This window comes from Mytilus galloprovincialis, chromosome 5 (genome assembly GCF_965363235.1).
Source record: "Mytilus galloprovincialis chromosome 5, xbMytGall1.hap1.1, whole genome shotgun sequence".
In the NCBI taxonomy this organism is placed as follows: Eukaryota; Metazoa; Mollusca; class Bivalvia; order Mytilida; family Mytilidae; genus Mytilus; species Mytilus galloprovincialis.
The window spans coordinates 40,426,820-40,453,820 of NC_134842.1; the positions used below are offsets into that span (position 1 = coordinate 40,426,820).

Sequence of the window (27,001 nt, forward strand, 5' to 3'; positions counted from 1 at the left end):
AAATAAGTAAAAATCTAAACAAGACTTTATATTTAAAGTATCAGACTTTCAGATGATGTTATGATCAAAATGACTATATAAGGTTAAGACCCTCGTATACAAGAGTGGTGTTTATGTATGTAAAAATTAATTCTGTTTATTCATGTTCACAATTTCAAATTGAATGTACAAGGTAGTAAACGAAATATGAGAGAAAGGGACAAATCAAAAAAATTTTGTTTGGTGGTGTTTTTTTTTTTTTTTTTTTTTGTTGGTGAATTGAGTATACATATCCTGGATACTTACAAATAAACCGGCTAGGAAGTTTTGACTTTCAATGAATTTTCCTGGTATTGCATTGGTAGAATATCTCATTCTTATTGAACATTTTACCTTTATGAAATAAAAATCTTTACTATATTTTATTTGAATCACTCTACAAATTTCGGAATATGAAATTCCATTATTGAACACATTTAAAACACTAGTAGCAAAAAGCCAAATTCCCACACGAAGCAACGATCAACATATAGTGACTCATTAAATATTCCACAAAAATTAAAACTTAAGTGACAAGATCATTACGCACAAAGAGGAACAAAAACAGAAAGCTTTCATGGTCTTCAATTGTTGTGCCACATACTCAATATAACTATATAGAAATACAAAAAATCTTTTTATTGGCCGTTTTTCGACTTTAACTCATTAATGTAGTCATTAAGTTTTGTGGAACATTATTCGTTTCTATTTTTCGACTAATCTCATTTTTGAAAACTACCTTTATATTTAATAACATCATTAACTTGTTAAAAAATGTCTTAACATTTTTTTTTTTTTTTTATGTATATCTCGTTCCAAAGTACAGTTGATAAGAATATTACCTCCATGTTCATTGTATAAAGACCAACCCAATCATTTCCTCTCAGTAATGTAGAGTCAATGTTTTCAAATGGGACATTCAGCTTTGATGTAACATTATTTCCATTTATATACCAGAAAACATCGTATACGTAGGTTCCATTTGATATATCCTCGAAGTAACATCTAAAGACAGACGATAAACTTGGAGTTGTATCATATCCTGGAATTTTGAAGCTAGGTCCCTTTACTAACTCTGGCTTTACTATAACTTGAACAAATTCCTTTGGAAAATTTGCTGTTTGAAAAAAGGGTTATAAAAGTAGATAATAAAACACCAAAAATGAATACCAGAACTGCTTATATAATGTTCAGAAAATTGTTAAGAACTCATTTATGGTTGGATTGGTTTTCCAATTTGCTATTCAAATACACAATTTTAGTTATGATTAAAAATAAAAAGCCTGTCAAATAAGGGGTTTGCATATAGTGGTAATCACTATTTTTGAGTTGTAAAATATTCGTTGAAAGTTGTTGCAGAATTAATTGCATGTTTCTATTAGTGATTTCGAATCTGTTCAAAGTTTTGATTTGTTTACCTGATTTACTACTTTGCTTCATCATCTTATTAAGAAAACAAGCACAAATCTATTGTTAAATGGGTATGTAATAGTCAGTGAGCGAATGTGTATATCAATTTTTAAACTATTTAAGGTACTCACAGACAAAAGAACTATGCCTATTTGACCTGCTTTAGAATGATAATGGCACTAGAATTTGTACTTAAGAATATGTTTGTTATAGTCAGGATATCGAAACTCAAATTGGAACTTACTGTGGATGACTTTTTATGGACCTTGAATTACATTTATGACTTAAATCAGTAAATAACCATTAAAACAACATCTGACAAAAACATTGAATAACATGTTTATACATTTAGATGAAATATTGGCTTTCAATAATGACGACTTCAGTATTTAGACTAAAGATATTTATCCTGGTGAACTGTTAAGATTAATCGAATACTTACAATGGACACGCCTCTTTTCTTAATTTACATTTTTCAAGGGAAGCTAAATCCAAAAGATGTCATTTCATTTCCTTTTATCCCTTTCTTAGAGGGTGACCTTCCCTTTTCGCCATTTTATGATGTTGACATATCCCAACTCCCTCGTGTATGTAACAACGTATTTAATTTTAACGAAAGAAATATCTGTTTTACTGAAAAATTATTACACCAAGATTTTCGATATCACAAACTACAAATGTGGTCAAAACATATACTAAATTTTGTAATCGGTACACGGTCATCTTATACGTTCAGTTGTTTCACATCCAATTTTATATGGTAATATCCATAAAAAAAGCACAAATATGTCGTTATTCACCTCAAAATCTAATTAAACTTTCAGCTAAACCTGACCGATAGGATATAATTACGATAATGTTATCAGGTCATTAAAGATGAAATATTTTTGAATTTATATTGATTCACTCAGGGGATAAACATATTTGTTCTAAAACCAGTTGTTTGATAATACGGGTTATATTCGTCCTCATATATTTTATGATGGTATGGTACTAAACACCTAACGGGAGGAAGTGCTAGATTTTCATATCATGTAGACTGCTAACATGTTTAACCCCGCCACATTATTTAAGTATGTGCCGATCCCAAGTCAGGAGCCTGTAATTTAGTGGTTGTCGTTTGCTTATCAATGTTTATGTGTTACATATATGTTTTTCGTTCATTTTTTTATATGAATAAGGCCGTTAGTTTTCTCGTTTAAATTGTTTAACATTGTCTTAGCGGGGCATTTTATAGCGGACTATGCAGTACGGGCTTTGCTCATTGTTGAAGGCCGTACGGTGACCTATAGTTGTTAATGTCTGTGTCATTTTGGTCTCTTGTGGACAGTTGTCTCATTGGCAATCATACCACATCTTCTTTTTTATATTAATCTTGTTTAATTGAGGTCTGGACTTGGCATGTTAGTAACTGTTGTTAGTCCTTTGCTAATTTATATATCTTTGTTATGTGTGTCAGTTTTTTGTGTTACCTGATTTGGCATCGCACTCTTACTTCTTTTAAACTGAGTTCAACTGTGCGTATTGCTGTTTGTGTTTGTTTATTCTACATTGGCGAAATGTATAGGTGGAGGGTTGAAATCTCTTAAACCACGTCACATTTTTGTGAGTGTCCCACAACAGGAACATCTTGTTAGGATATCACTGTCAAGGTAGTTATATTAACTAATAGTCATATAAACGAATTGAAGTTAGTTATGGTTCGTACTCAGATCCTTGTAGAACCAAATAATGTTCGTCTCCGTTTTGGGTATATAAAAGTAACATCCCAATGCTTTTAGTCAATTCACATTGGAAAATTAGTAGACCACAGTATTTCTACGGTTGATCTACTACAAACAATTGCTTATGTGTTGCGACTGTATATACTAGAACTTTCAAGCATGTGTGAAACTACTTTTGAAAACGTTTTACGTATTTAAAAAGTTGACAATAAGAATACTACGCGATTAATCATTATTTTCAAAACAGTCGATTTGAAAATTACGTTGAAATGTCACTGTATGATTATAGCTGGAAGAAAGAGAGAGAGAGAGAGGTAATCTAATGGCATCTCTTCCAACATTATATTAAATACATATTTGAAGGCAAACCCACTCGGTAAACAAAACCTGGAAATACATGTTTTATTTTCGTGAACACTTACAACTGCATCCTGGAAAGTATCCACTCTCTGACGATTTGTTAGCTGGACAGGCAACAGGTCCATCACCTATAAAATACAATTAAACAAAATTTGATATTCGAAGAGTATGTATTAAATGCCAAAATAAGAAAAAAAGCACAAACGCACCAAATGAATGGATATTAATTGTCATATACCTGACTTGGTACAGGCATTTCCCCAGGTAGAAAATGGTAGATTAAATTTGGATTTATATCTAGCTAAATCTCTTACTTGTATGACAGTTACAAAAGTTCCATTGAACAGCAACAAGTTGTACTTTACTGTAATGACATGTTTTAAAAAATAGTTTTCGTTTGTTTAAACTTAAACCATGGTTGCATGGAAAAGTGTATCTAATCTTTTGAACAATAAAGATAATAGAGCATAATGTAAGGCTTCTTAATTAATTTAAGAGCGTCCGATATATATAAAAAAGAAGATATAGATTATTTCATTTGCATCGGTTGTATGTAAGAAAAATACATGATAAAAGATTTATATTTCAAAAATATTCGATTAATGATAATATCTGTGTCACATTTCACTTGCAGTAACCACAATGTCTTCTTTTTTTCGTTTGTGAAATAATAGAATGCGAGTTATTATTGGACTATATCTTGCTAAAACAACGTGAATACAACTGACGACTGTCACATTTGGAGCAGGACTACCTTACCTTTCTCGTACATACTTGTTCACTTTCAGAAAGTTTCTGCGTAGTACATACTTGGATGGCTACGCCAAAATTGAGTATGATTTAAACCTTTATCAAATATCGAAGTACTGGTCGCGGAAAGGGAGAGTACAAGTTCATACTGTTACAGTCCGTGTAACGTAAAAGTTAACAATACGAACGATGCCCGAACCATGAACGGACGATGCCCGAACGATGTACGTACGCTTCCCGAACGGTGTACGAATGCAAACGAAACGCTGACCGACCGTTGTACGGACGCTGAACGAATGATGTACGAACGAAACCATGTACCATAAACCATACCATAAACGATAACATAAGCGCCCTTTAATCGTATATCCTATGGTTTGGCGTAAATCGTTTCATTTAGCGTATACCGTATCGTTTAGCGTACATCGTTTCGTTTAGCGTATATCGTATCGTTTAGCGTACATCGTTTCTTGGCGTGCATAGTTTCGTTTAGCGTATATGTTTTTTTTTTTAAATATTAAACATGAAATGTGTTCTGTTAAATCTTTTTATATAGGTGATAATATGCGTAAAATTCGGATCAATCAATATATTTTTGAAAATAGCCTAAGGTATTACCTTTTTTTTCAAATGAACAACAATTCAAGTTATTTTAGATGGAAGTCGGAATTAATGTAATGTTCTTACCGAAATATATTACGGGTCTTAAGGTTGACTTTTTGTTTAAAAAGATTATTAAATATTTTTTATGTATTCTCTTTTATAGCATGTATTTTAAAATCGACTGAATAGCAGTTTTATCTATATGTCGTAATTAAACCATTTAGTTTTGTATTATAGATGATTTTATTAATTTCAAAATCAGACGAAAAAAACAAAATATTCGAGAAATTTCAAACAAAAACAATTACTTATTATGTGCCTCATCAACTCCAAACATAAATCCCTACCAATGTACAAACGATTGTGTATTATTTTACCAGTCCTATAAATGCACTTTACTTTAAAAAAAAAACAATCATCAACAATTGTCCGGCAAAAAACTAGACCATTTCCCTCTATTCCTGATTTTTCTTATACCATTTTCCTTAATTTTCTTTTACGATTTTCCACTGTTCTTTATTTTGCCCGTTATACTCTTAGACTATTCTAATTTTGTATTTATTTTTTTTTTTGCTTTATTTTCCTGTATTTATACCTCCTTAATTCGGAGCAACCCACCCTATGTATACATATGATACACACGGTCTATATGTCATCGCTTGTGCCGAAATACACATGTTTGCATAACACAGGATGTCCTTGTTCATATTTATTTTAAGTATTGAATGCTTTTTTTATAATTTCATTGGGGTGTAAAAGCGTCGACCGAAGTACATTTTGTAAGAAGCGCTTCATTCTAAAAATGTGCGCACGGTCAACGCTTTTACAACCCTATGAAGTTACAAAAAGAAGCATTCAATACTTATAAATACATTTTTTAGCTAGGATTATGAAAACACGATTTTTATCAAGTTTTTATTTAATTTTCCTGTCCACTCTATTGTGGGACCTCGTGTCATCTTGAATGATACATGTTATTGTGTAATGAAATTGATTAAGGAATAACGCAAGATTGCAGTGTAGCCAATCAGAATAACGTATTATAATTCAATTCAAATCTTTATTGCCATACAACTACATATTTATATGTATGTGACACAACATATAATGAAACATACATCTAATGTTATCATAACATTGTAAATGTCCTCCTAATGATACATCTAATAGTTGCCACTGGACATTAAACAGCTTACTATAAATGCATCCGTCATATGCTTGTTATAATGTGAAAATCAAACAACATGATGATACAATAATTATTGCCGACTTTCAATAATGGGAAATAATTGTAAACAAAACCACTCAACCACATCCCTACGACACAAATTAAAGTCTACCCTTTTCACATTAAAATACGTTATTTTTATCTATTTCAATCTATTCTGAATAATTTTAAACAATTTCAAATCAAACGGTCATTTTTCTTATTTGCCATAAAAAAAACAATTATTTTCATTTCTCATTTTAAACAAATCGATTGTTTTTCAATGGTCGGTGCCTGTCAGCATTTATAGAACCGTGTTTGCCAGAGAAAAAAAAAGCTACATAGAACAGGAAAATAGCAATGTCTTAGAAATACTTCGAGTCCCTACCTGTATTTTCTAATTTCTGTTGTAATGTGTAATGCAAAGTGGTAATTCCTGAATACTATTTTGTACCCATCAAGTATCTACTAATAACAAATCTATGGACAGTGGTCTCTTTTTCTTTACTCGCAAAGTATTCACCTAAATCATGTTTTATTTATGAAAATTGCTCATTGCTGGCGAATGTTAAACATTGATCTCTAGGTTTTCAATTGTTTAGTTGTTAAGTTACTTTCTGATATCGCAAATCTGACATTTTATGGTAATTGTTGTTTGCATCCAATTGCACCAATGCATCTAAAAGATATAACGCGACACCGTACAAGAGTCGTTATTTTACATAAACTATTACTATTTTTTTCTTTAACGAAAACGAAATACGAAACCACTTCTCGCAATTCGCTTTGGGGTTATTGTGCTTGTCTTTTGACAAAATATAGCATTGTTTCAAAAACAAAACATATAAGAGTAATATATAAAACTGAACTAGAGTGAAGAGTTGAGAAGTAGGAATTCCGAATTTTAATTGAATGTTCTAAATCTTAGTGTATTTCTGATATATTTCACCGTCACCAGCTAATAAAAGCAACATATATATATAATATTTTTGAGATGAACAATTTAAATTTTTTATACCAAACATTTAAAATTTTACTCGGCGTTTATAAATAGCATTGAAAGTACAACATCTTATAAACGATAATCATTGATGACAGGGGCGTAGCTAGAATGAAAAGGTGTGCAAGCAACTACATGTACCTTTACGGGACCCTTTTATGCAGATTTTTTTTTATTCAATTTTCGGTCATAGGACAGTAAAAAGAGAAGCTATATGTAGATAGGACTTATAAAAACATATGAATGTAAAACTATAAATAAATATTCTGAATAGAGTAATATACATAAACAGCACATATTTGTGATACAGAATTTACTCAAAATTGTCAAAAATCTGCTCTTTGAGTCTAGGCAGAAACAAACTGCTCTATTACTTTGTCAATATTCACACTGAAATCCCGATGAATATGCAGTAATGCTAGTAACCAGTGGCGGATCCAGAAATTTTCATAAGTGGGGGCCCGTTGACTGCCTAAGAGGAGGCCCGTACCGGTCATGCTTAAGTTTTTCCAAGAAAAGGGGGCCCGGCCCCCCTGGGCCCCCTAAATCCGCCTCTGGTAATTGTCGTTGTTCATTGTTGATAGACATTTGTTTTCAACATATGTAGTACACTGATAGATTTCCATGGTAGCACTCGCGAGAAGTTATAAACCAGCGTACGTGTTCGGCATCGAGCGACCTCCCAATTGAATTCGTCAAAATTACATGCCAGGTAAGTTTCGTATGTCTCAGACAATGTTGCTATTTGTTCGTTTGTTATATTTCCTACAACACGATGAAGTAGATACAGCGCAAAAAAGCGATTTTTTGATAATACTAGACGCGACTCCATTCTCCAGATCCCTAATCATATGGTCTATGAACGCAACAATAATGAGACTTTCCAATACTGTTTTGGCGTGTTTGCAGGGTGAATGGCTCCGGTAGTCTGTCGACCACATCGCCTCGGCATATTTTCAACGATATCGTCGGGTTCTGATTATTCTAATGCCGATTAGTACATCTCATTCCAAACTGATGAACCGTACACTGTAAAATGTGCTCCAAAACTACATGTCTTCGACTGAGTTTTACAAATTCAAATCTTGTAAAAGATACAAGTTACTGTCCGATTTTGTCATAATCTCCAATAAAACTTTTATTTTGAAACCAAATGCCGTTATCTAATGCTATTTCATCAATTAAAAAAGTGACAACATAGGTGTAACTTTTAACATTTAATTGATAAATTTTTATTTTTGCTTTTTTTTTTTGCATGCCGAATCGATGTGCACGCAACTGCGTGTTAGCCTATAGGGAGCTAGGCGCCTGGATAAAATTAATGTAAATGAGCCACGCTTTCTCAGGTTGAGATGGAATATGTTCGTTATTTGTTTTAACGAGTTTAACAATCGAAACCCCTAAAATATCGTCTTATGACAAGCACAAAAAATGGCAAAACTAAACTTCCAACAGCAGACAATGATTTCTAATTATACGATATTCTTTCAATGGATGTTTTAAATGCAATGCAGAACTTATCAAGTAAGACATTTCTTATCCCTTTTCAAATATGGAGTCACCACTGCATGAAATGATGCATTTATTAGAAAACTATATCCATATAAAAGCTAATATATATTTAAAATTTCAAAATTTATCATTAGTATAATCCATTTGAAAATATCTTATTTACACCGTATTTACTTTAAGTTTAATATAACCAATAAACTTTTAAGAATAAACCCAATTTACATATACTTTTAAAGTTGTATAAATCGAAAATTTATTTTCTTTTAAATTACAGTAAACCTATTTAAATGAGAAATTTAAATTAGGGAAAATTTAAGTAAATTTAATAAAATTAGAAATTTAAAGCAGAACAAATGTCTTTATTTTTCTGATTTAAACCATTTACTGTGAATTAAATTTAAAGTTTACAAATGCAATAATTAAAATAAACTTTTTATATACTAAATTAAATATTGTTAAATTTTCGTAAATTTGAAAATTATTCATATGTAATTGCCATTAAATTTAATATTTAATATCAATTTATTACCTGCAATAAACTGTTCCAAATGTTCTAAGTAACTTCTTTCTTCCTTTTTTGTTTGTTTGTTTGTTTGTTTGTTTGTTCGTTTTTGGTTTTTTTTTCGATTGTTATAAGCGTTTAAAAGGGGAGAGGGTGTGTGCAAATATGTTGATAGTTTGATGATTTACAAATCTACAAGATTCACAATTAACAAGAGTGTTTGTATTTTTATAAAGATGGTTAGGTGAGACTTAGGCCATAACCTTATACACCAATTTGCTGTAACATATGGCTGTAAAAGTTTCAAGCTTCAGGTGTATCTTGACTTGCTACATGCCTTTATGTCATTTATCGTTTTTTGTTCCGTAATGAGGTAAAAAAGAAAAAAAAGAACTGCATTTTGCTTCTAATATTCTAAACGCTAAAAAACGTTAAAAAGGACACCGGCACTTTGACTCAGCAAAAGGTAATTCGATCAATCAGTAATCAGAAGACTCTGGACTATGAATCTTAGAAAAGACTGCTCTGAGAATATTTTCACATCAAACAATTAGAATCACGAAATTGCAACGATAAACACCAAAATCGAGCAGCACACCTATATCATAGTCCCGATACTCAAGAAGTACATTTTGCAATATAAAACTCTGAAATTATATTTTTCTTATTTTCACAAGAAGCCCCGGAAAACAAGTTATTTACAAGTTTAAATAATAAAGTAAATACATTTTATGTGGTCATATTCTTTATTATGCACATTCAAATAGCTACATGTTTGAAGAAGTGTTACATATTCGGCATCACATTCTGATCAAACCTTATTTTGATAAATAAAAATCTAGACAAACTGAAAACGTGTTCTTTATACTTCTATATTCATTTTTTACATTAAATTTAGGATTTCTTTTTTTCGAGAAGTCAGCGTATTGATGACATGTACATATATGTTCATTATTCGCCATACCCTGTTCCTCGTGAGAAGGGGCATCCAGGATAAGCAAATCTATTTATAAAAACCACAAAAATAAATGTAAAGAATTTTGTGAATTGATTAATAGTTTTAGTGGACAAAAATAATAAGACAAAACAAATGAATAACAAATCATAATCAATGACATACACATGCTACATTTCATTTAAAAATAAACATGTACATTATTGAAAGAATAAGCGAACAAAAGTTTACAAAAAATAAACAATTGTGTACAAAAGTGAAAATATGTTAGTGTGCGGCGCGTGCGTGTCAATCCGCCGCTTCCCTATCCACCAAACATATCAAATGGTTTTAAGTTAAGGGAGAATGACCCGTGGTTCTTTACATGTTTAGCTGAAACTGAATATAAACACAATTTAACAAAATAAAACGAGACGGCAACATAAGTTCAAATTAATTCGTCGTAATAAGTTAAACAAGACCATATATATGTATGCCAAAATGTTTATTAGTACATGTACATGTATCTGAAATGACTGATGGTCAAAACTCCATATCACCTTAGCCAAACATCCACTCCAGTCCCTTGGGCTTTTTGGGACACGGTCTATCTGATGGCTCCCCGACTGTTCTTTTGGATTTTAATCTCTTCCCCTGAGCATTTAAAGTACGATCGTATTTTCTATCCAAACGCTGTATCAGCTGTTTAAACTCTGTCGACACCCACGACAGAGGACGTGTAACGAAGATAGAATCGTCTTCAGAATCGGAATCTTCTGAGGACATGGTTTCAATCTCCAATACTTTCATGAACCTTTCCTCCTCCTTTGGATCAATTTTTCTTTCTTTTAGGGTTCTTCTTCGGTTGATAAGTTTCTGAAAAAAGACACATATGTACAGTATACCTTAAATGTTAAACTCAGAAGATGGTGAAATAAAAATTTAAATAAATACCACATGATGTATAATTTGGATTATTTCCCTTGCATTACTATCAACAAACGAAATTGAAATCGCTATAAATAACGAATAATTAAGTATTGGTACCTTGTTCAGTTGTTTTCGTATATAGCATAGGCGTATCATGGGGGTCCCTTAACTCGGATTAGAAAAAAACAGTGGGATTTTAGGGTAAAATGGGTCCGCCCTCTTTAACAGATTTTAAAAAAGGCGCTCTCTTTTTATTCCGAAAAATCCGGACCCGTCTCTGAATAAGCGATTTGTTAAAATGGTAATTTTCTCATTTACAAACAAATATTTACATATGAAAACCATGAATTAACCATAATATACGGAAAAGTTACATGAACCTTCAAATCTCTTAATCAAACTACCTACAACAAATTGATTACGTTTAATTCATTTGAACTCATCAAAAGCATCAAACATCTCCTTACTGTTATATAAGTTTCAATGTGTCTTTAATCAATCTTTATTGAAATTCCTATCTTAAGAATAATTATCACCGATGTTTATTCCTAATCCAGATGACTAAAACTGTCTCAAGTGTTAATTCAGCACATACCCTGTGTTTTCGGCCATAGAGAACCATTTTTCTATTATGTTCTTCCTTTTTCCCTGTTAACTCCATTATCTCCTTCTGTTTAACAGAATTGAAATACGTTTCAATCCCACCTGCAGAAAAAAAAAAGAACTATGTGAAAATATCAAACCTAAAATTAATACTTCACTGCCAGTGATTCATTGGTTTTCGTTTGTGTATATGTTACATATTTGTTTTTCGTTCATTTTCTGTACATAAATTAGGCTGTTAGTTTTCTCGTTTGAATTGTTATACATTGTCATTTCGGGGCCTTTTATAGCTGATTATGCGGTATGGGCCTTGCTCATTGTTGAAGTCTGTACGGTAACCTATAGTTGTTAATTTCTGTGTCATTTTTGTCTCTAGTGGAAAGTTGTCTCATTTGCAATACCACATCTTCTTTTTTATATGAAGATACATTTTGATTTTAATTCTAAAATATGTAGATATAACCACCAATAAAATGATATCAGATATAATTTATATACATATATATGGTGTGTACAATTGTTTCGTAAAAAAACACTGCAAACCTTTAGAAGAATAATAGAAGATTTTTTTTTTAAAGTTAAGACGCAAACAAACGCTTTCAACGACAGCTTTGGAAAAATTCTCAATGATATTCGAACATGCATATACTGATTAAAAAGTGAGTACATTAACTAAAAAAAAAAGGAAAGGAACTGCGCTTCTATTGCTGTTTACCATCTCGACATCAAAGTGATGCCTTCAAGACAGAGCTTGCCGAATCTGAGGCAAAATCTTACTTCAAGTTTGAAACGGACCTTTTTTTTTAACCAAATGACGGTCACGTGCCACATCTCAGAATTAAAAAAAGCGATGTAGTAATGTCAATTAATCAATTAGGGTAAAGAAAGAAATCGCATACTGTCATAAATTGACGGTCATTTGATATTCATGGAGGAATTTGGGGATAATCGAATCATTCTTTTTACTTTTTACTAAGCGCGTTTATTTGATATTGTTTTTGTTTGTTTTTGTTTTGTTTGTTTGTTTTGGTATTTTTTGGTTGGATTTTTTTTTGGAAAAAGGGGAGGGGGGGGGGGTCGTTCGATAAAACGTAATTCCCAATCCACCATACAATCATAAGTTTAAGAAAACAAGTGATAAAACGCATTGGATAGGTAACTTTGATCGTCTAACGACTGTTACAAAGTATAAGTGCTGCAGCTATAGATGTACTTACACCTGATCACGCCCTCTTCAACAGTTTGATGCTGACCCTTCACATATATCAAAATCGCTTCTGTCATTGCTTTATTTTCTTCAGAATTGCATCTATGAATATAAGAATATGTTCATCATCAATTTCCTTATTTTGAAACTAAACTCATATAGTTCGTTTATTATTTCTTTAAACATACTTGTAACAGAAAGAAAAAATGTGGACTAGTCTTCCTTGTCCTTTATATTAAAAAAAAAGAATTGTCACTATAGGTGCATTTACGTTGCACACAGGGGACACTTAATTAAAAGGCGGGCTATACAGTTCATAAAAGGCAGAAATGTTTTGATTTGATAACAAAATATTTAAAAAAAATAAATAAAAAAAAAATAACATCCATCCGGACATTGCTATACTTTTGTTTGGTTTTGCAACATATAGGTACAGCGACTTGGACGCAATAGAACGACCATAAACAATCGGTATCAACATCATTGAATGAGGAATCGGATGGTATATGATTTTTTTAATTTTTAATAAAAGTGCCGCGTCAAGTCTAAGCCAGCAATTTCTCTGTTTTCTATAAGGAGTGTGCTCTTTCGTCCCATTGCACAAGCAAGTTCTTGAAAGGTCTTCAGATGTCAAAGTCATCACGGACTAGGTATTCGATTGTTGTTATAAGATACATGTTATACTCACTTTAGTACTGTACCGGCTGCAGTTTTTGTGGTCCACTTTAACCCATTTGTTGTCTTGTTATGTTTGTATCCGTCACGTACAGATTGCTGTAAAAAGTTTAAAGTAAACACTATTATATTTCGAATGATGAGTAATGTATCGAAAAAAACAAATGAAAACAATTAAGTATGTTAATTGATTACACTGTATGCATACATGTATATTGATAACTGAATATTTGATTGGTTAAGGCTACTAGTTTATTCCAAGTGACATTAAATGAAACAACTGTAAGAAATGAAAATACCTTTATATATGCAGGCACGTGAATCTCATTTTTACTTTTATTCAGCTGCTTTCCATTTTCTGGTCTTTTTTCCAAAGTTTTTGACATTGAAAGGCATTCTCCAACAAGGGCATTTTGTTTGACAAACTGTTCTTGTAAAAATGTCCTTTGATTGTCAAATAACTTCTCAAGTGTCTGAAAATACAAATATGTTGATATATTTAAACTATCATTGGTATTATTAATTCACCAATCATGTGTCAATTTATAGTATTGCACCGTGGATAAGACTTGAACATAATTATGATGATTGAAAGTTATCGAATAAAAGAATAGCATGATATCTTAAAAATAACTATGTACACAACCCTATATATCGCCTACAAAACTTAAGTATAAATTGCGTTTTTTCAGTTTTGTTTGAAATACTGACAATTTCAATTTCGTACAAGAAGAGATAATTCATATGACAATATGCACTTCGCTTTATTTGAGACAGGTCAAACAAAATGTGGCTGTGCAGTTTATGTATAATTCTTATTTTTTTTGAAAAACTTATAGATTAAATGTGCGACATAACCTTGTTAAATATAATATATGAAGGGGTTATATTTAAAATCGAACGTGTAATGCATTCAAATAAAAGAAATAGATTTTCTCCAGCTTAGTTTCTTATTTGCGAAAGACCTTTATGTATATATATATATTGGCGTTTATACTAGCACTTAAGATAAAACATTTTTTTTAATCTTCAGGTGGTACCCAACACCTTGACTGATATTAATATTAATTTGGCTCGTTTAATTTTCATAGAATTTTGACAAAATGTTTACTTTGACCCTTTGACAAAAATTTGAATCAACCACTTCATAAGAAAATTTTCATTGGTTATATAGCAGTTTGACTAAGAAGCCTAATATTTCCTTAACAATACAAAGTGATTAAAACGTTTAACTGAATTTCAGAGTTATCTCCCTGTAGTATTAGGTACCACCTTAATCAAAGCATTGAAGGAACCGTAAAAGCTGTCACATCAATCAAAATGAAATATCATTAAACTGATAAAAGTATCCTTATCAAATCTAAAATGGAAATGACCACGCCACAAAATGATAAAATTATAATATCGCCTCATTCATGCCTATCAATTCCCAATCGTCATTATATATCGTGGAAGTATGTCAATTTAATACTTCAATTGGGTACACATATGTTCATAAGTTATAAAGTAAAGTACCTTAATACACGAGCTGGATATACGTGTAGTGTTTTCTTGTTGCACTCTTCCCAGTAAAGGGGTACTGGTTTGTCGGGTATACGACCGAGGAGTATCTTGTGGCCCTCCACAAGCACCTGACGAAACTGTGACTGGGCTATTTGCTATAACTGGACTCTCAAAATGTGGCCTCCATATCTGTGCTGGACTTGGGCTTCTTCCTTGCTCAGGGACTTCTGAAGTCTGTGATGACTCAAGAAACAAATGCATGCTGCTGTCCCCAATATCCGGATCCTCATCAGAAGACATCAAAGAGTTGAAAGTTGACATTTTGAGGTATGTGCAAATCTTAGAGATCGGGGTTCGTGTTTAGAGAGTAAATTTTGATATAAATGAATATGTGTATAGCTTCTGATCTTTATAGCCAACTTGCAGTTGTTACAACTGCATGCCACATGACCAGAAAACAGATTTATCCTATGCAATTTACATTGATCTTCGATGACATCAAAGTTCTTCATCTCTATGTGTATAAGGGATCAAAGCTTCCGTGTTTGACATATTAACAAAAGCACTCCTCCTTTCTAGTTAGTCATACAATAGTTAGTGAATGGGACGGAGAAAACAATTATTTGCAACAATTGTGATAATGGTTCAGAAAGGAACTTCAAAATTAACATTGTGCTACTCATTTACAGATCAAAGTATTTGTATACATTGCATGAACAATATTGTTCAATTACCAGTTCAAGAAATCTTTCAATATTATCATGTATAGACATTTGACGGTTAAAAAAGAGATTGATTTATTATGATACATGTTTTTATCATTCATATACATTTGATATTTGATGATTATTTTCCTTTTTCTATCTTTCAGTAAATTAAGGTCGCATATTCAAAAGTGCGTAATCATCTCCCTTTATTCATTTGATTATATTATGTACAATAATCAAGTTGAAAAAAATCAAAATGTTTTTCATTTTACAATAAAAATTCTAACAGATGTTAAAAAAATAATAAACAATTTAAGGAACCGAGTTTTTTCCTAAAAAATATTCTGGTCAAGCAGATGTCAAAAAAAATTTAAAAAAAAAATATTGATAGCGTAAAAAGGGGGGGGGGGGGGGAATCTGACTCAGACAAAAAAAAACCAACATCTCCCCTCCCTTTGAAGTTAAATGGTTGCTCCCTAAACACAAGTGTTACAAAGTTTACCATTACGAAATTAAAGGGATCGTTAACTTCATTTTGTTTTTATTGTATACACTAGAACACATCCGCGATATCACAGGTCCGTGACTGAATTAAAGTATGTAACTATGTGCAAGCCTTATTTTAGCCTGAATTTTTAGTATTGGTATTGTAATCTGAAAAAGTCATGCTGATTATAATATGCACTGTTTTCTATGCTTTCAAAATCTTTCTTGTTTGAACTTTTCGAACTGGAACTTATCAATTATGGTAATAAGATAAGATAATAATTTTATTAATCTAACAAAGAACCTATAAAGGGCATCATTTTACAACAAACAATATTATGACAATATGATTGGTAATATTAATTATGTGGAAAACAAAAGGGTCTGGAATGGTTAATCAACTTAAGTGTCTTATATTAGCTATGTATAAACAGTTGAAGGACGCCTTCGGGTGCGCCATAGACGGATCAAGAGGGGGGAGTCAGGGGGCCCGGGCCCCCCTTTCATGAGGGAAAATTTGGTTGATTATAAAGGAAATCACTGAAGCATGGCTGGAGCCCCCCCCTTTTAGGTCAGTCAGCGCCCCCCCCCCTTTATGAAAAGTTTTGGATCCTCCACTGTGCGGGAGTTTCTCGCTGCATTGAAGACCTATAGGTGACCTTCTGCTGTTGTCTGTTCTATATATATATATAATTTGTTTCAGAGATCGATTTATGAACTTTATGCTTAAAATAATTAACCCACAATATATGTATATGGTATATGGCATTTATATACATGTACATGCATAATAATAATCCCTTAAATATATTTTAGTTGATTGATTGAAGTTGTTTTATGTCCAGGGTAAACTATGTCAAACATTTTTATGAAGAAAAAGAGTTTCTAATTCGAAGGAAGGTTTTACGACATATTGTGCACAATGTAATTTAAAGTATTATTTCCTTGTTTCAAAGTAAAAAAAAATAAATATTATTTTTTTTTCATATTTAAAAAAAAAACGTGGATTTGTTTTGTGATCAATAGAACTTACTGCGACCGGATTTATAATAATGTTTATAGTTAGGTGTGTGCCAAATAGGGAAACAATAAACTGGTAATTGGTGACCATTTAGACTTCGTTTAGATAACACACGTCTTCAAAATTAATAGTTTAAAATAAAATTTTGGGAAGTTAAAAATTGAAAAGTGAAACGCTAAAATGTATATACAAACCTATTCTATCACTTTGTTCTGAGCAGTCTTAAGGGAAATATATATTGAAACTGTAGGAGATCATAGTGGGGTTAACGACAACGAGCCAGCAATCAAACAACAAAAACACATAAGGACAGCTAGTGGGTAATATATAGTGTTCATCAATAGATAGGTGTATATGTTCCAGACCATATTAGTATTTGGACCGTACGGTCCGGACCGCATACGTATACTCGTACGGTCCGACCATACGCGTACGGTCGGACCGTATGAGTATACGCGTATGGTCCAGTACGAGCTAACCAGCTAACTATATATGTTATTAGATCATATGGGTTAAATTTAAACAAATTAACATTAATCACAATCTTTATTTTTAGGTTTACTAATTAATATTATTACAATTACACGGATAAAATGAACAAATGAACAATTGAAATTAAATATCTGTTTAATTGTATATATCTTGTCCCTTATTTTGGTACTCTCAACCAATGTTACACTTGCTACCACAAGTAACGTACTAATATTTTTTACATTTACATGTTTGCAGTTTGTGTATGTTCCTTAGCATTTGCATTTTTCGTAAAGTTGCTAAATATTCTAAAACAATTGTCCTCCCACATTATATTTACTTCCAATATTTTCAATTTTAGTGTTCATAATTCAATTATTTTACCGTGTGATCGACATGCTAAATACAAGAGATTAACAGATTCAATTAGCGTGAATTTTTTAAATCAATAAAATATAAAAGTGGTTTTTTTTTCAATTACAGTTAACTTTTTTATATCAATTTGAGAATTAAGTTATATTGATCTGTTATATGCATCTAATTAACTTTGCCAACTTCTTAATATAAGTCAGACCGTACGCGTACGGTCCGACCGTATGAGTATTTTGAAAAAAAGTACGCATACGGTCCAGACCGTGCGCGTACGGTCCAAATACTCATACGGTCTGGAACATATGTTTTTTGTGTATATCAAATAACCAGTATTTTAAATCAATAAAATATAAAAGTGTTTTTTTTTCATTTACAGTTAAACTTTTTTATATCAATTTGAGAATTAAGTTATATTGATCTGTTATATGCATCTAATTAACTTTGCCAACTTCTTAATATAAGTCAGACCGTACGCGTACGGTCCGACCGTATGAGTATTTTGAAAAAGTACGCATACGGTCCAGACCGTACGCGTACGGTCCAAATACTCATACAGTCTGGAAAATATACACAAAATGCCAATTTCTAAATCATCCCTTATTTCTTTATCATTGTGAATAATTTATCCCGGAAAATAGAATACATGTACTACATTTCTTTAATTTAACAAATGATAAAAGATCTGGCGTAAAAACGTGATTCTTAATATAATTTAAAAATTGAGGAGAAAGCCAGAATAAGAAAGTTATACAATTTAAAGAGTACCATGCCATCTTAAAGTTTTACTACTTAGAGGTATATTGTTCCCCTTCTTTTAAGGCAGTGGCTATTCGTCTGGCTAGCCGGACAAATTGTCAAAAATGTCTATTCATCCGGCAAGCCGGACAAATAGCATTTTTACGGTTTTTCGCTATTTGTCCGACCAAAAATCATAATGATGAAGATATAGCATCGTGTTTTGAAGGTTTTAAATAAAGCACGAGTTGTTTTAAAATAATTATATTGTCTAACATCGTTTTATGAAAAAAAAAATCATTCTAATAAAAAAAACCAAAAAACTATACATTTGATTCAGATTTTTTTTTATTCTAATATTCTAAAGGAATTTGGGTAGGAGGGGGGGGGGGGGTGGGGGGTGATACTCTCTTTTGTAGTTCTGCCTATGAATTTCATATAAGGTAAATAGTCGGGCCAATCATTATTGGCTTTATCTGTGATTCCAAAAGATCCTGAATTTATTGTTTCTGTGAAGTTTGGTTAAAATAAGGTCCCCATGTGATTATGCACGATTCTTAATCAGCGTAAACGTCAAGTAATGGACAAGCAACCCAACGAGAAAAATATAATTTAAGAAGCATCTACATGTACATGTATAACTAGTTTTGAGTTAGAGAAATCATTCAATGCTATATGATTCTATTCAGATTTGTGCGTTTTTCGATTTACGAATAAGTCAATGGGATAAAAAAAGTAATTAAGGCAAAAAAAAAAAAAAAAAAAGATACATGAAATAACGAATTAACATAAGTTTACAAATACCTAGGTGCATTTAACATTTGAACTTATTAATACATTTTTTTCATATTATTGTAATTTATGTTTATGTTCCCGATATGGAGTTCTTCTAAAATTAAATATAACTTGAATGGATATTTCTGGTGTATATACATGTATCACACGTGCTATCTACATGTACAATATACGGAAATGACACGGCTGGGTATTGTAAAGTTACTGAATGAAGATTACTGTCAAGTGTATATCCCCGGGCGAAGAATTTACTGGTTTGTCAAAACGGTTAGGTGTAATTTGTCATATTGTAAAGGTTTGAATCGCGCTCATCTCTTCTTTTTTTTAATATGAAATGCGCCAATAAATGAAACTTGACATATTCCCCATTTCCATTCTCAATTTTATTAATTGTGTCATATTAACTTCGAAACGATTAACCTATTTACACGTACATGTAACATTAGAATACTGACTTCAACTGTTGAATAACTTTATAATTACTAAAATTACTATAATTTGAAATTATGTACTTCTCCTTCCGTATGCCATGTTTTTGTGTCAATTCTATCTTTCCATCAGGTCCCTAGTGCACTATTTTGTTCTAAGTGCAATAAGGAGGCCCTTTCAGTTTGCGGTATCTGTACCTGTAAATACCGGAAAGGACCTCATCAGTGCACTAAGAAGAAACATTTGAAAACAAGTCTATAATATTTGCGCAATTAAATGATTGTTTTATTGGCGCAAATGAATGTTGCAGTTTTTACAATAAAGTGATGCAAAATAAGAATTGGCGTAATTAACTTGTGGCGCAAATTAATTCTTTTCTAGCGAAACTGGATATTTGCCTTCAAAACATTGTGTGTACATAAACAAAACAGTATTTATCTTTTACGCAGTCTAGCCGGAGAATAAAAGTTTTTGCAATTTGTGTAGGATTTTAATTTTAGAATTTAATGAACAAGAAGATCGTTATAGAGACCTTAAGTGAATCGGAAAATGAGCTATGCGCGATGAAAGGGAAAAGTTTGGTGCGTCGATAACAAATTTCATGGATGCATGTGATAACTGTAAAATGTCAAGTCTTTAAATAACACCCATTTGTAGAACTGATTATTTCGATCTTTCAAATATGTGTAGAATAATAATTAAAAAATATATTATTTAGTCTCTTTCATATAAATACTGTATTTGTATTTGATCATCGATTGCAAACATAACTTCCAGTGAGAAATATTTCATGTATTCGTACAAAGAACAAATCAACTTTTTTTAGAATACAATTGAATGGTTATTTAGGTAAATGATTTGCGACAGAATAAGTGAAACTTGTCCAGAAGCTTACCTCTGAAATAAAGAAATATAAAAAAGATAGAGTTATTTTTTAATTCTGTATTTTACTCATAATGTACTTAAGCACTTTTTACAGTAAAAAACAGTTTTAACACCGACAGCAGGAATCACAAGCGACGCTGGTTCCATAGATATCTTCAACGAATTTTTATATACCCCTGGCAGTTTTTGGTTTATATCAGACTCTCACATTGAGGAGAACAAATACCATGCATGGATGTGTTGGCTTTTTTTTTTAATACATTTAGATATGAAACATGTACTCATATAAAGTCTCATGTATAGAACATTCTTTATAATTTATTGTGTCAAGGAAATATTTGGATCAGAGAAATGTCTGGCGGAGGAGAGAGAGATACATAGAGAGCCTGACTTATATCGCGGTATTTGGTCTAATGTTATTCATGTCAAAATGTGATTGGAGGACACGTTTCCCATTCGTTTTATATATATTCCATAATGATTGAATCCAATCCAAACTAATATTTTTTTTTATCCCGCATCTTTTTATATTAAATCACTTTAACTTATAACTATAATAATTGAAATAACTTTCTGAAATAAAACCCTAACATACGTGTATATCAGACGTTTAACAAAACGATATACCATACGATTGATGAAACGCTAAACGATATCACATACCATACGATAAACGAAACGCTAAACGCTAAACCATACCATAAACCATACGACAAATAAAACGATTAACGATACCATGAACCATACGTTATACAAAACCTTCAACGATAACATTTACCATACGATGATCGAACGATGAACGAACGCTGACCGAACGTTGTACGGACGCTATACGAATGATATACGAACGATGACCGAACTCTATACGAATGATTACCGAACGCTGTACGTACGCTAACCGAACGAAATAAGTGTTAACTTTTACGTTACAGGGACTGTAAGTAAGTTACAGTCGAGTTATCTCAGGTAAATTTCTAACCAATGCAGACTGGTCGAGAAAAAATCAATACAGTCGAGTACAGATTTAGGCAATTTCAGACATCTTTTGGTTTGAATTTATCAGAGGACATGTTCAACATTATATATTGAATTAACAACATTGTCAATGAGGGAATATCAAGGATACAGTGTTCTTTTATTCTAATTAATGACATTTTCAATGATTGACGTTATTCGCTATTTAGTCTATGATTGCCTTACCAAAACAATACGAAGAATTTTCAGGTGTAACGCCGAGGTAATACACATAATATGATCCGCAGTTGGAAATTGTAATGTTCAAAGATGTCTCACAAATATCAGTGGCTGTCTGTTGACAGGCTTCAACGGAATTTGTTTTCCACGATGCAGGTAAACTTCCTTGAAATATAAATTTAAAAGTATGTAGAAGGTTCAATTCAACAACTCAGTTTAAGTTTACAAATGACAACTACAGATAAAATAATGAGTAAAACATACGAAACTGAAAAAATTATCTACTTAAAATGTAGGACTCAAAATGACGTCCGGTGCTGAAAAGACTTTCGTTCCTGGAATCGTAAAGTAAATTTCAAATCATCGTCAAGTGGTATGCCCATCTGATCGATTTTCCTTTAGTTGTGTTTTCAAATCGACGTCCATTGTTTGACCATACTCTAATCGACAACTGTTCTGTGGCCTTTTCGAAGTGAATCACAATCTTAAAAACTTATTGACAAATTTAAGTCCAAATTATAATACCTTTTTAACAATTGGCAGTACTTTTGTATTTTTTTCTATTGTTTGGGTCTGTATACTACCCTGTCGATATCTTTTGAGTATCTTAGTGTTTTGTTATTGTCTTATTGTCGTACAATGTATACACACATATCCTTTATTTATATGTAAATGAAAGTTAAACGACGAGTATCGTAGATCGACAATATGAACATCGTAACGAAATATTAACATTACTTGTAATGGAAATATGATACTACACTAGTATTTCCAATTCCCGTTCTGCGCTAATTCTACAAAATGTTTGCATTAGATTTATATTATAAAATTTATGTTTTGTCTTATAAAACATATTCCATCTCCATATACACAGTTTATAGATATTTAATTTTTCACAAACCATGCGCTTGAAATTTTTAAGTTGAAACAGAGGACATTTTTTTCAATAGACAAACCTCAGAGAAAACCGAGAAACGAGCAACACCAACACCGCAAATAAAACAAATGGTACGAAATTCCTACTACAACAGTTGCATCTGGCATTTTGTTCATGCAATTAGTTCATTTGTTGATTTTTATTGTGTAAGGTCATTTAAACACTATTTGCTATATATTATAGGTCAGTGTTCATTTAGTCATTGAAATCAGAGTGACAATCAACAATACATCTAACAATCCTAGTCAAGAACGCGCCATGTGCAGTGTTTGAATTCCAAACTCAGTGTTGACAGGCTAATAATATAGAACCGGGCTCTATTCGTAAGAATCATGATCCTATGAGATATTTGTCATATGAAGTCAAGCAAGCAACAATAAAAGCAATTCAAATTATCGTCTCTTTTTTAATTTGATCGTAAAAATCTATTACAACAAATGAATAAGATAATGAACAGATATATCGTGTTGTGGAGGGGTAATTGCGAAAAATACCAGTCGAGGGACTGTAAAATTTCACAAGCCACTAGGTGAGGCAAATTTGGTCTCAAGACTGGTATTTTTCGCAAATACCCCTCCAAAACAAGATATATCTGTTTAATTACACCGATTAAATTTTTATTGAACCTGTCTGTACAGAAGAGGAAAATCGTAGTCATTGACCGCGGGATTTATACCTGTACTTATAAACGCGTTAGTGTTGTATTTTTGTAGCGTCATGGTATCTATGTGTAAATAGTTATCAAAGGTACCAGGATTATAATTTAGTACGCCAGACGCGCGTTTCGTCTACATAAGACTCATCAGTGACGCTCATATCAAAATATTTATAAAGCCAAATAAGTACAAAGTTGAAGAGCATTGAGGATCCAAAATTCCAAAAAGTTGTTCCAAATACGGCTAAGGTAATCTATGCCTGGGATAAGAAAATCCTTAGTTTTCGAAAAATTCAAAGTTTTGTAAACAGGAAATTTATAAAAATGACCACATTATTGATATTCATGTCAACACCGAAGTGTTGACTACTGGGCTGGTGATACCCTCGGGGACGAAACGTCCACCAGCAGTGGCATCGACCCAGTGGTGTAAATAGTTATCAAAGGTACCAGGATTATAATTTAGTACGCCAGACGCGCGTTTAAATCATGGTTATTCCATCATTAAATCGTTCATTTTCTACTTTATATCTGACATTTTTGTTGTAAAAGTTTTCGGTTTAACTCAATCAATAGTGCTTAACCATGTTGTCTTTTAATGAACATGATAAAGTTAGAAAGGTTCCGAATAATTTTTGCGGGAAGACTCTCGCGAGGGTAAAAAAGGAATATCCAAGATGGCAAATACCATGGTATTTGAGGCTAATTCACCGCCATTGGTGAAAAACAGTCAAATTCGTTTGAAATGAGGAAAAAAAATATATTATATGCGAAAAATACACTGGCTATCAACCAATAAAAATTTAGCATTCTTATATACGGTGTAATTAATATGCATATAACATGTATAAACGTGTCTGTTTTAATGATTCTCGATAAACAATGTTTAATGTGTTGTTATTAGTTTTATTATTCAAGTTCGTTTTATAAGGAATGTAATGCAAATTAATTTTGTTTTTCAATGTTTTGGATGTAGATAATTTTCAAGGGAGATATAGTGTATGCTATACAAAAGGAACGCAGGCAATGAGACTGGCATAAGAAAGACTATGGTTTAAGGGTCTACGGACTATGGTGTAGCGGTTTTCACGCTACGTTGTGTAGAAAATGTTATCGCACTGAAAAGTTTAGTTTAATGTTGATGTCTCCCTTCGAACATGATACCACTTATACAGTCAAGTCTTCCTCATATCTTGACATATATCTTGACTTTAATGATGAGAGTCGGCTAAGAATATGCATATGAAAAAAATTAGAATCACAAAAATACTGAACTCCTAGAGAAATTCAGAAAGGAAAGGCCCTAATCAAATGGCAAAATCAAAAGTTCAAGCACATCAAACGAATGGATAACAACTGCCATATTCCTGACTTATATATTTTAGTTGATACGATATTCTTATATTTTGGTGTCATGCGCTCACTTTTAGACGGTTTCTGCATTGAATGAAAAAGTAAACCAAGATATTCAAAGGGAGAAGTTAAGGTCATCCCGTCAATTTCAATGTTAATGGGAGAAATAAAAGTACCGTTATAGAGTATATGTTTCACAGAAGTTCATATATATTCCATTGATTGTAACTTTTTTCTTGGAATTCGACATATAGAAATGGACTAAGTCAAGATTTTTCAAGAATTTGTTTTACATACAATTTTGAATTGTTATCATTTTTAGGCGATGATGTATCATGTTTAGTTCAAAGGGCAAGACCGGCAAACTATCAGTTTTTCCTAAAAATGTTAAGACTTGAAATACAAGTCATAGTAATAAACATAAGAACACATCTTGAATTTGTTTTAAAAAGATGGCAAAAAATCTAATTGAGAACACCATTCTATAAAAAAAAAATCAAGTAGTAGATTCAAATATGTATCTCCCATAATTACCTAACATTTGAAAAAAACACATTCACAATAATAACACTAATTTATATCGTACAATAGTTATGATTACTTAAATATTTTTTAAGATATGTTTCTACGTTATCAACAAGGTCATTAGAGGCAAAACAATATTATAACATACCATTCAGCCAGATAGGGTAAAATGTCCCACAATAAGATACTCCGGGTGGATAAGAAGGTATTTTATCACCGTTGTCACTCATTATTCTGTACCAACCTCCATCTATTTCGTCATCACTTATGGGGATGTCAATGTCTAGGTCAGTATGGTATCCTGTTGATCGTTTTTCTCCATTTTGTATTTCCACATAATTGAAACATTCACTTTCTATAACATAAAAGATAGTTGTAGTATTTTTGAATGTTGTGATCTTACGTCAAGTAGACCTGAAACGTTCGGTTTATTTTGTTTACCAAACAATATGCTTAGACTTCCAACGGGCTTGTATCGTAAGAAACCAAATTTCCCACTCTATATTTGAGAAAATGTCTGAAGAAGTCTAGTTCTCTGGTTCTATCTATTTGTTTTAAGCTTCATTATTAACTAGCTATATATAGGGTAAATAAAGCCCTGGTCACAACGAACCCACGACACATCTATGCAGCCCCACGACATGATTTTTTGTCAAATCGCAGGTCATCTTTGATCGTCGTACGACAGAGGCACGATATTTTGAGCATCGTGGCACTGTCGTGTGTCGTAGGACGAAAATTGGACATGCACCTTTTTTTGCTCTACGATTTTTTGTCGTGTCACTGTCTTGTGGCTATCTTGAGAATGTCTTACCACAGTTGTGGGACTGTCGTGCAATAAACACATTGTCGTGGGTGCCAACATAAACCATTTTAATAAAAAAAAATCGTACGACTGTCGCACAACGGTCGGAAGACAATCTCATGACTGTCGCAAGACACTCGTGATACAGTCTCACGAACACCAAATATCTTACGATGCTCGCACAACATTGATTGTCTGTCGTACGACAGTGGTACATGCGTCGTGCAACATATTTTCGTTTCATTTAGAAGAATTCAATTCTGCGGGAATGAACGTTTGGAAAAAAAACATACCGTCTGCCGTTTAAAGAGGATGGTTATTCCACCAGAACTATTACGCTTGGCCCTATTAGTCACCTTGCCGGAATCCAACAAGAGCAAAATATGGTCCTAGCCTGTTAGCGTTGATTCGAGCACATGATCAGCATAGGAACCAGCGAAACGCCCGACATTGGTGGGTTAAGCCATGGATCGAACTGCGCCTGATGTTTGGGCAGTATAGTACACTGATGCAAGAGTTGAAGCGGGAATTTGCCGGTGATTTCGTTGGACTCGTTGGATGCGGATGGAGCCTGGCATGTTTCAAGAACTTTTGCTGAGAGTCGCTCCTCACATCACTAACCCAATATATCGGGTCTTCTACATACTTGTAGTTTGGAATCAAACGCGCGAGTGACCCACGACTGTTTTGCGA

The 27,001-nt window shown here is 32.3% G+C and overlaps 2 protein-coding genes across 2 annotated transcripts in view; both read right to left on the reverse strand.

Annotated features, from left to right (window-relative positions):
* The window catches only part of LOC143075814 (von Willebrand factor D and EGF domain-containing protein-like), a 47,793-nt gene that overhangs the window by 14,860 nt on the left and 5,932 nt on the right, over positions 1-27,001 (reverse strand). Inside the window, exons 6-10 of the mRNA XM_076251371.1 lie at positions 25,652-25,858; positions 22,040-22,198; positions 3,575-3,640; positions 861-1,135; positions 286-372 (exon numbers count right to left, since the gene is read on the reverse strand). Coding sequence (XP_076107486.1) covers positions 286-372; positions 861-1,135; positions 3,575-3,640; positions 22,040-22,198; positions 25,652-25,858 — 794 coding nt within the window. The remainder of the gene's footprint in view (positions 1-285; positions 373-860; positions 1,136-3,574; positions 3,641-22,039; positions 22,199-25,651; positions 25,859-27,001) is intronic.
* Positions 9,405-15,259, reverse strand: LOC143075813 (uncharacterized). Its single transcript, XM_076251370.1, has 6 exons — positions 14,951-15,259; positions 13,735-13,908; positions 13,449-13,534; positions 12,771-12,862; positions 11,546-11,655; positions 9,405-10,896 (listed from the first exon to the last, which is right to left on the reverse strand). Exons 1-6 carry the CDS (start codon positions 15,257-15,259, stop codon positions 10,582-10,584), a joined length of 1,086 nt encoding a protein of 361 aa, XP_076107485.1. The 3' UTR covers positions 9,405-10,581.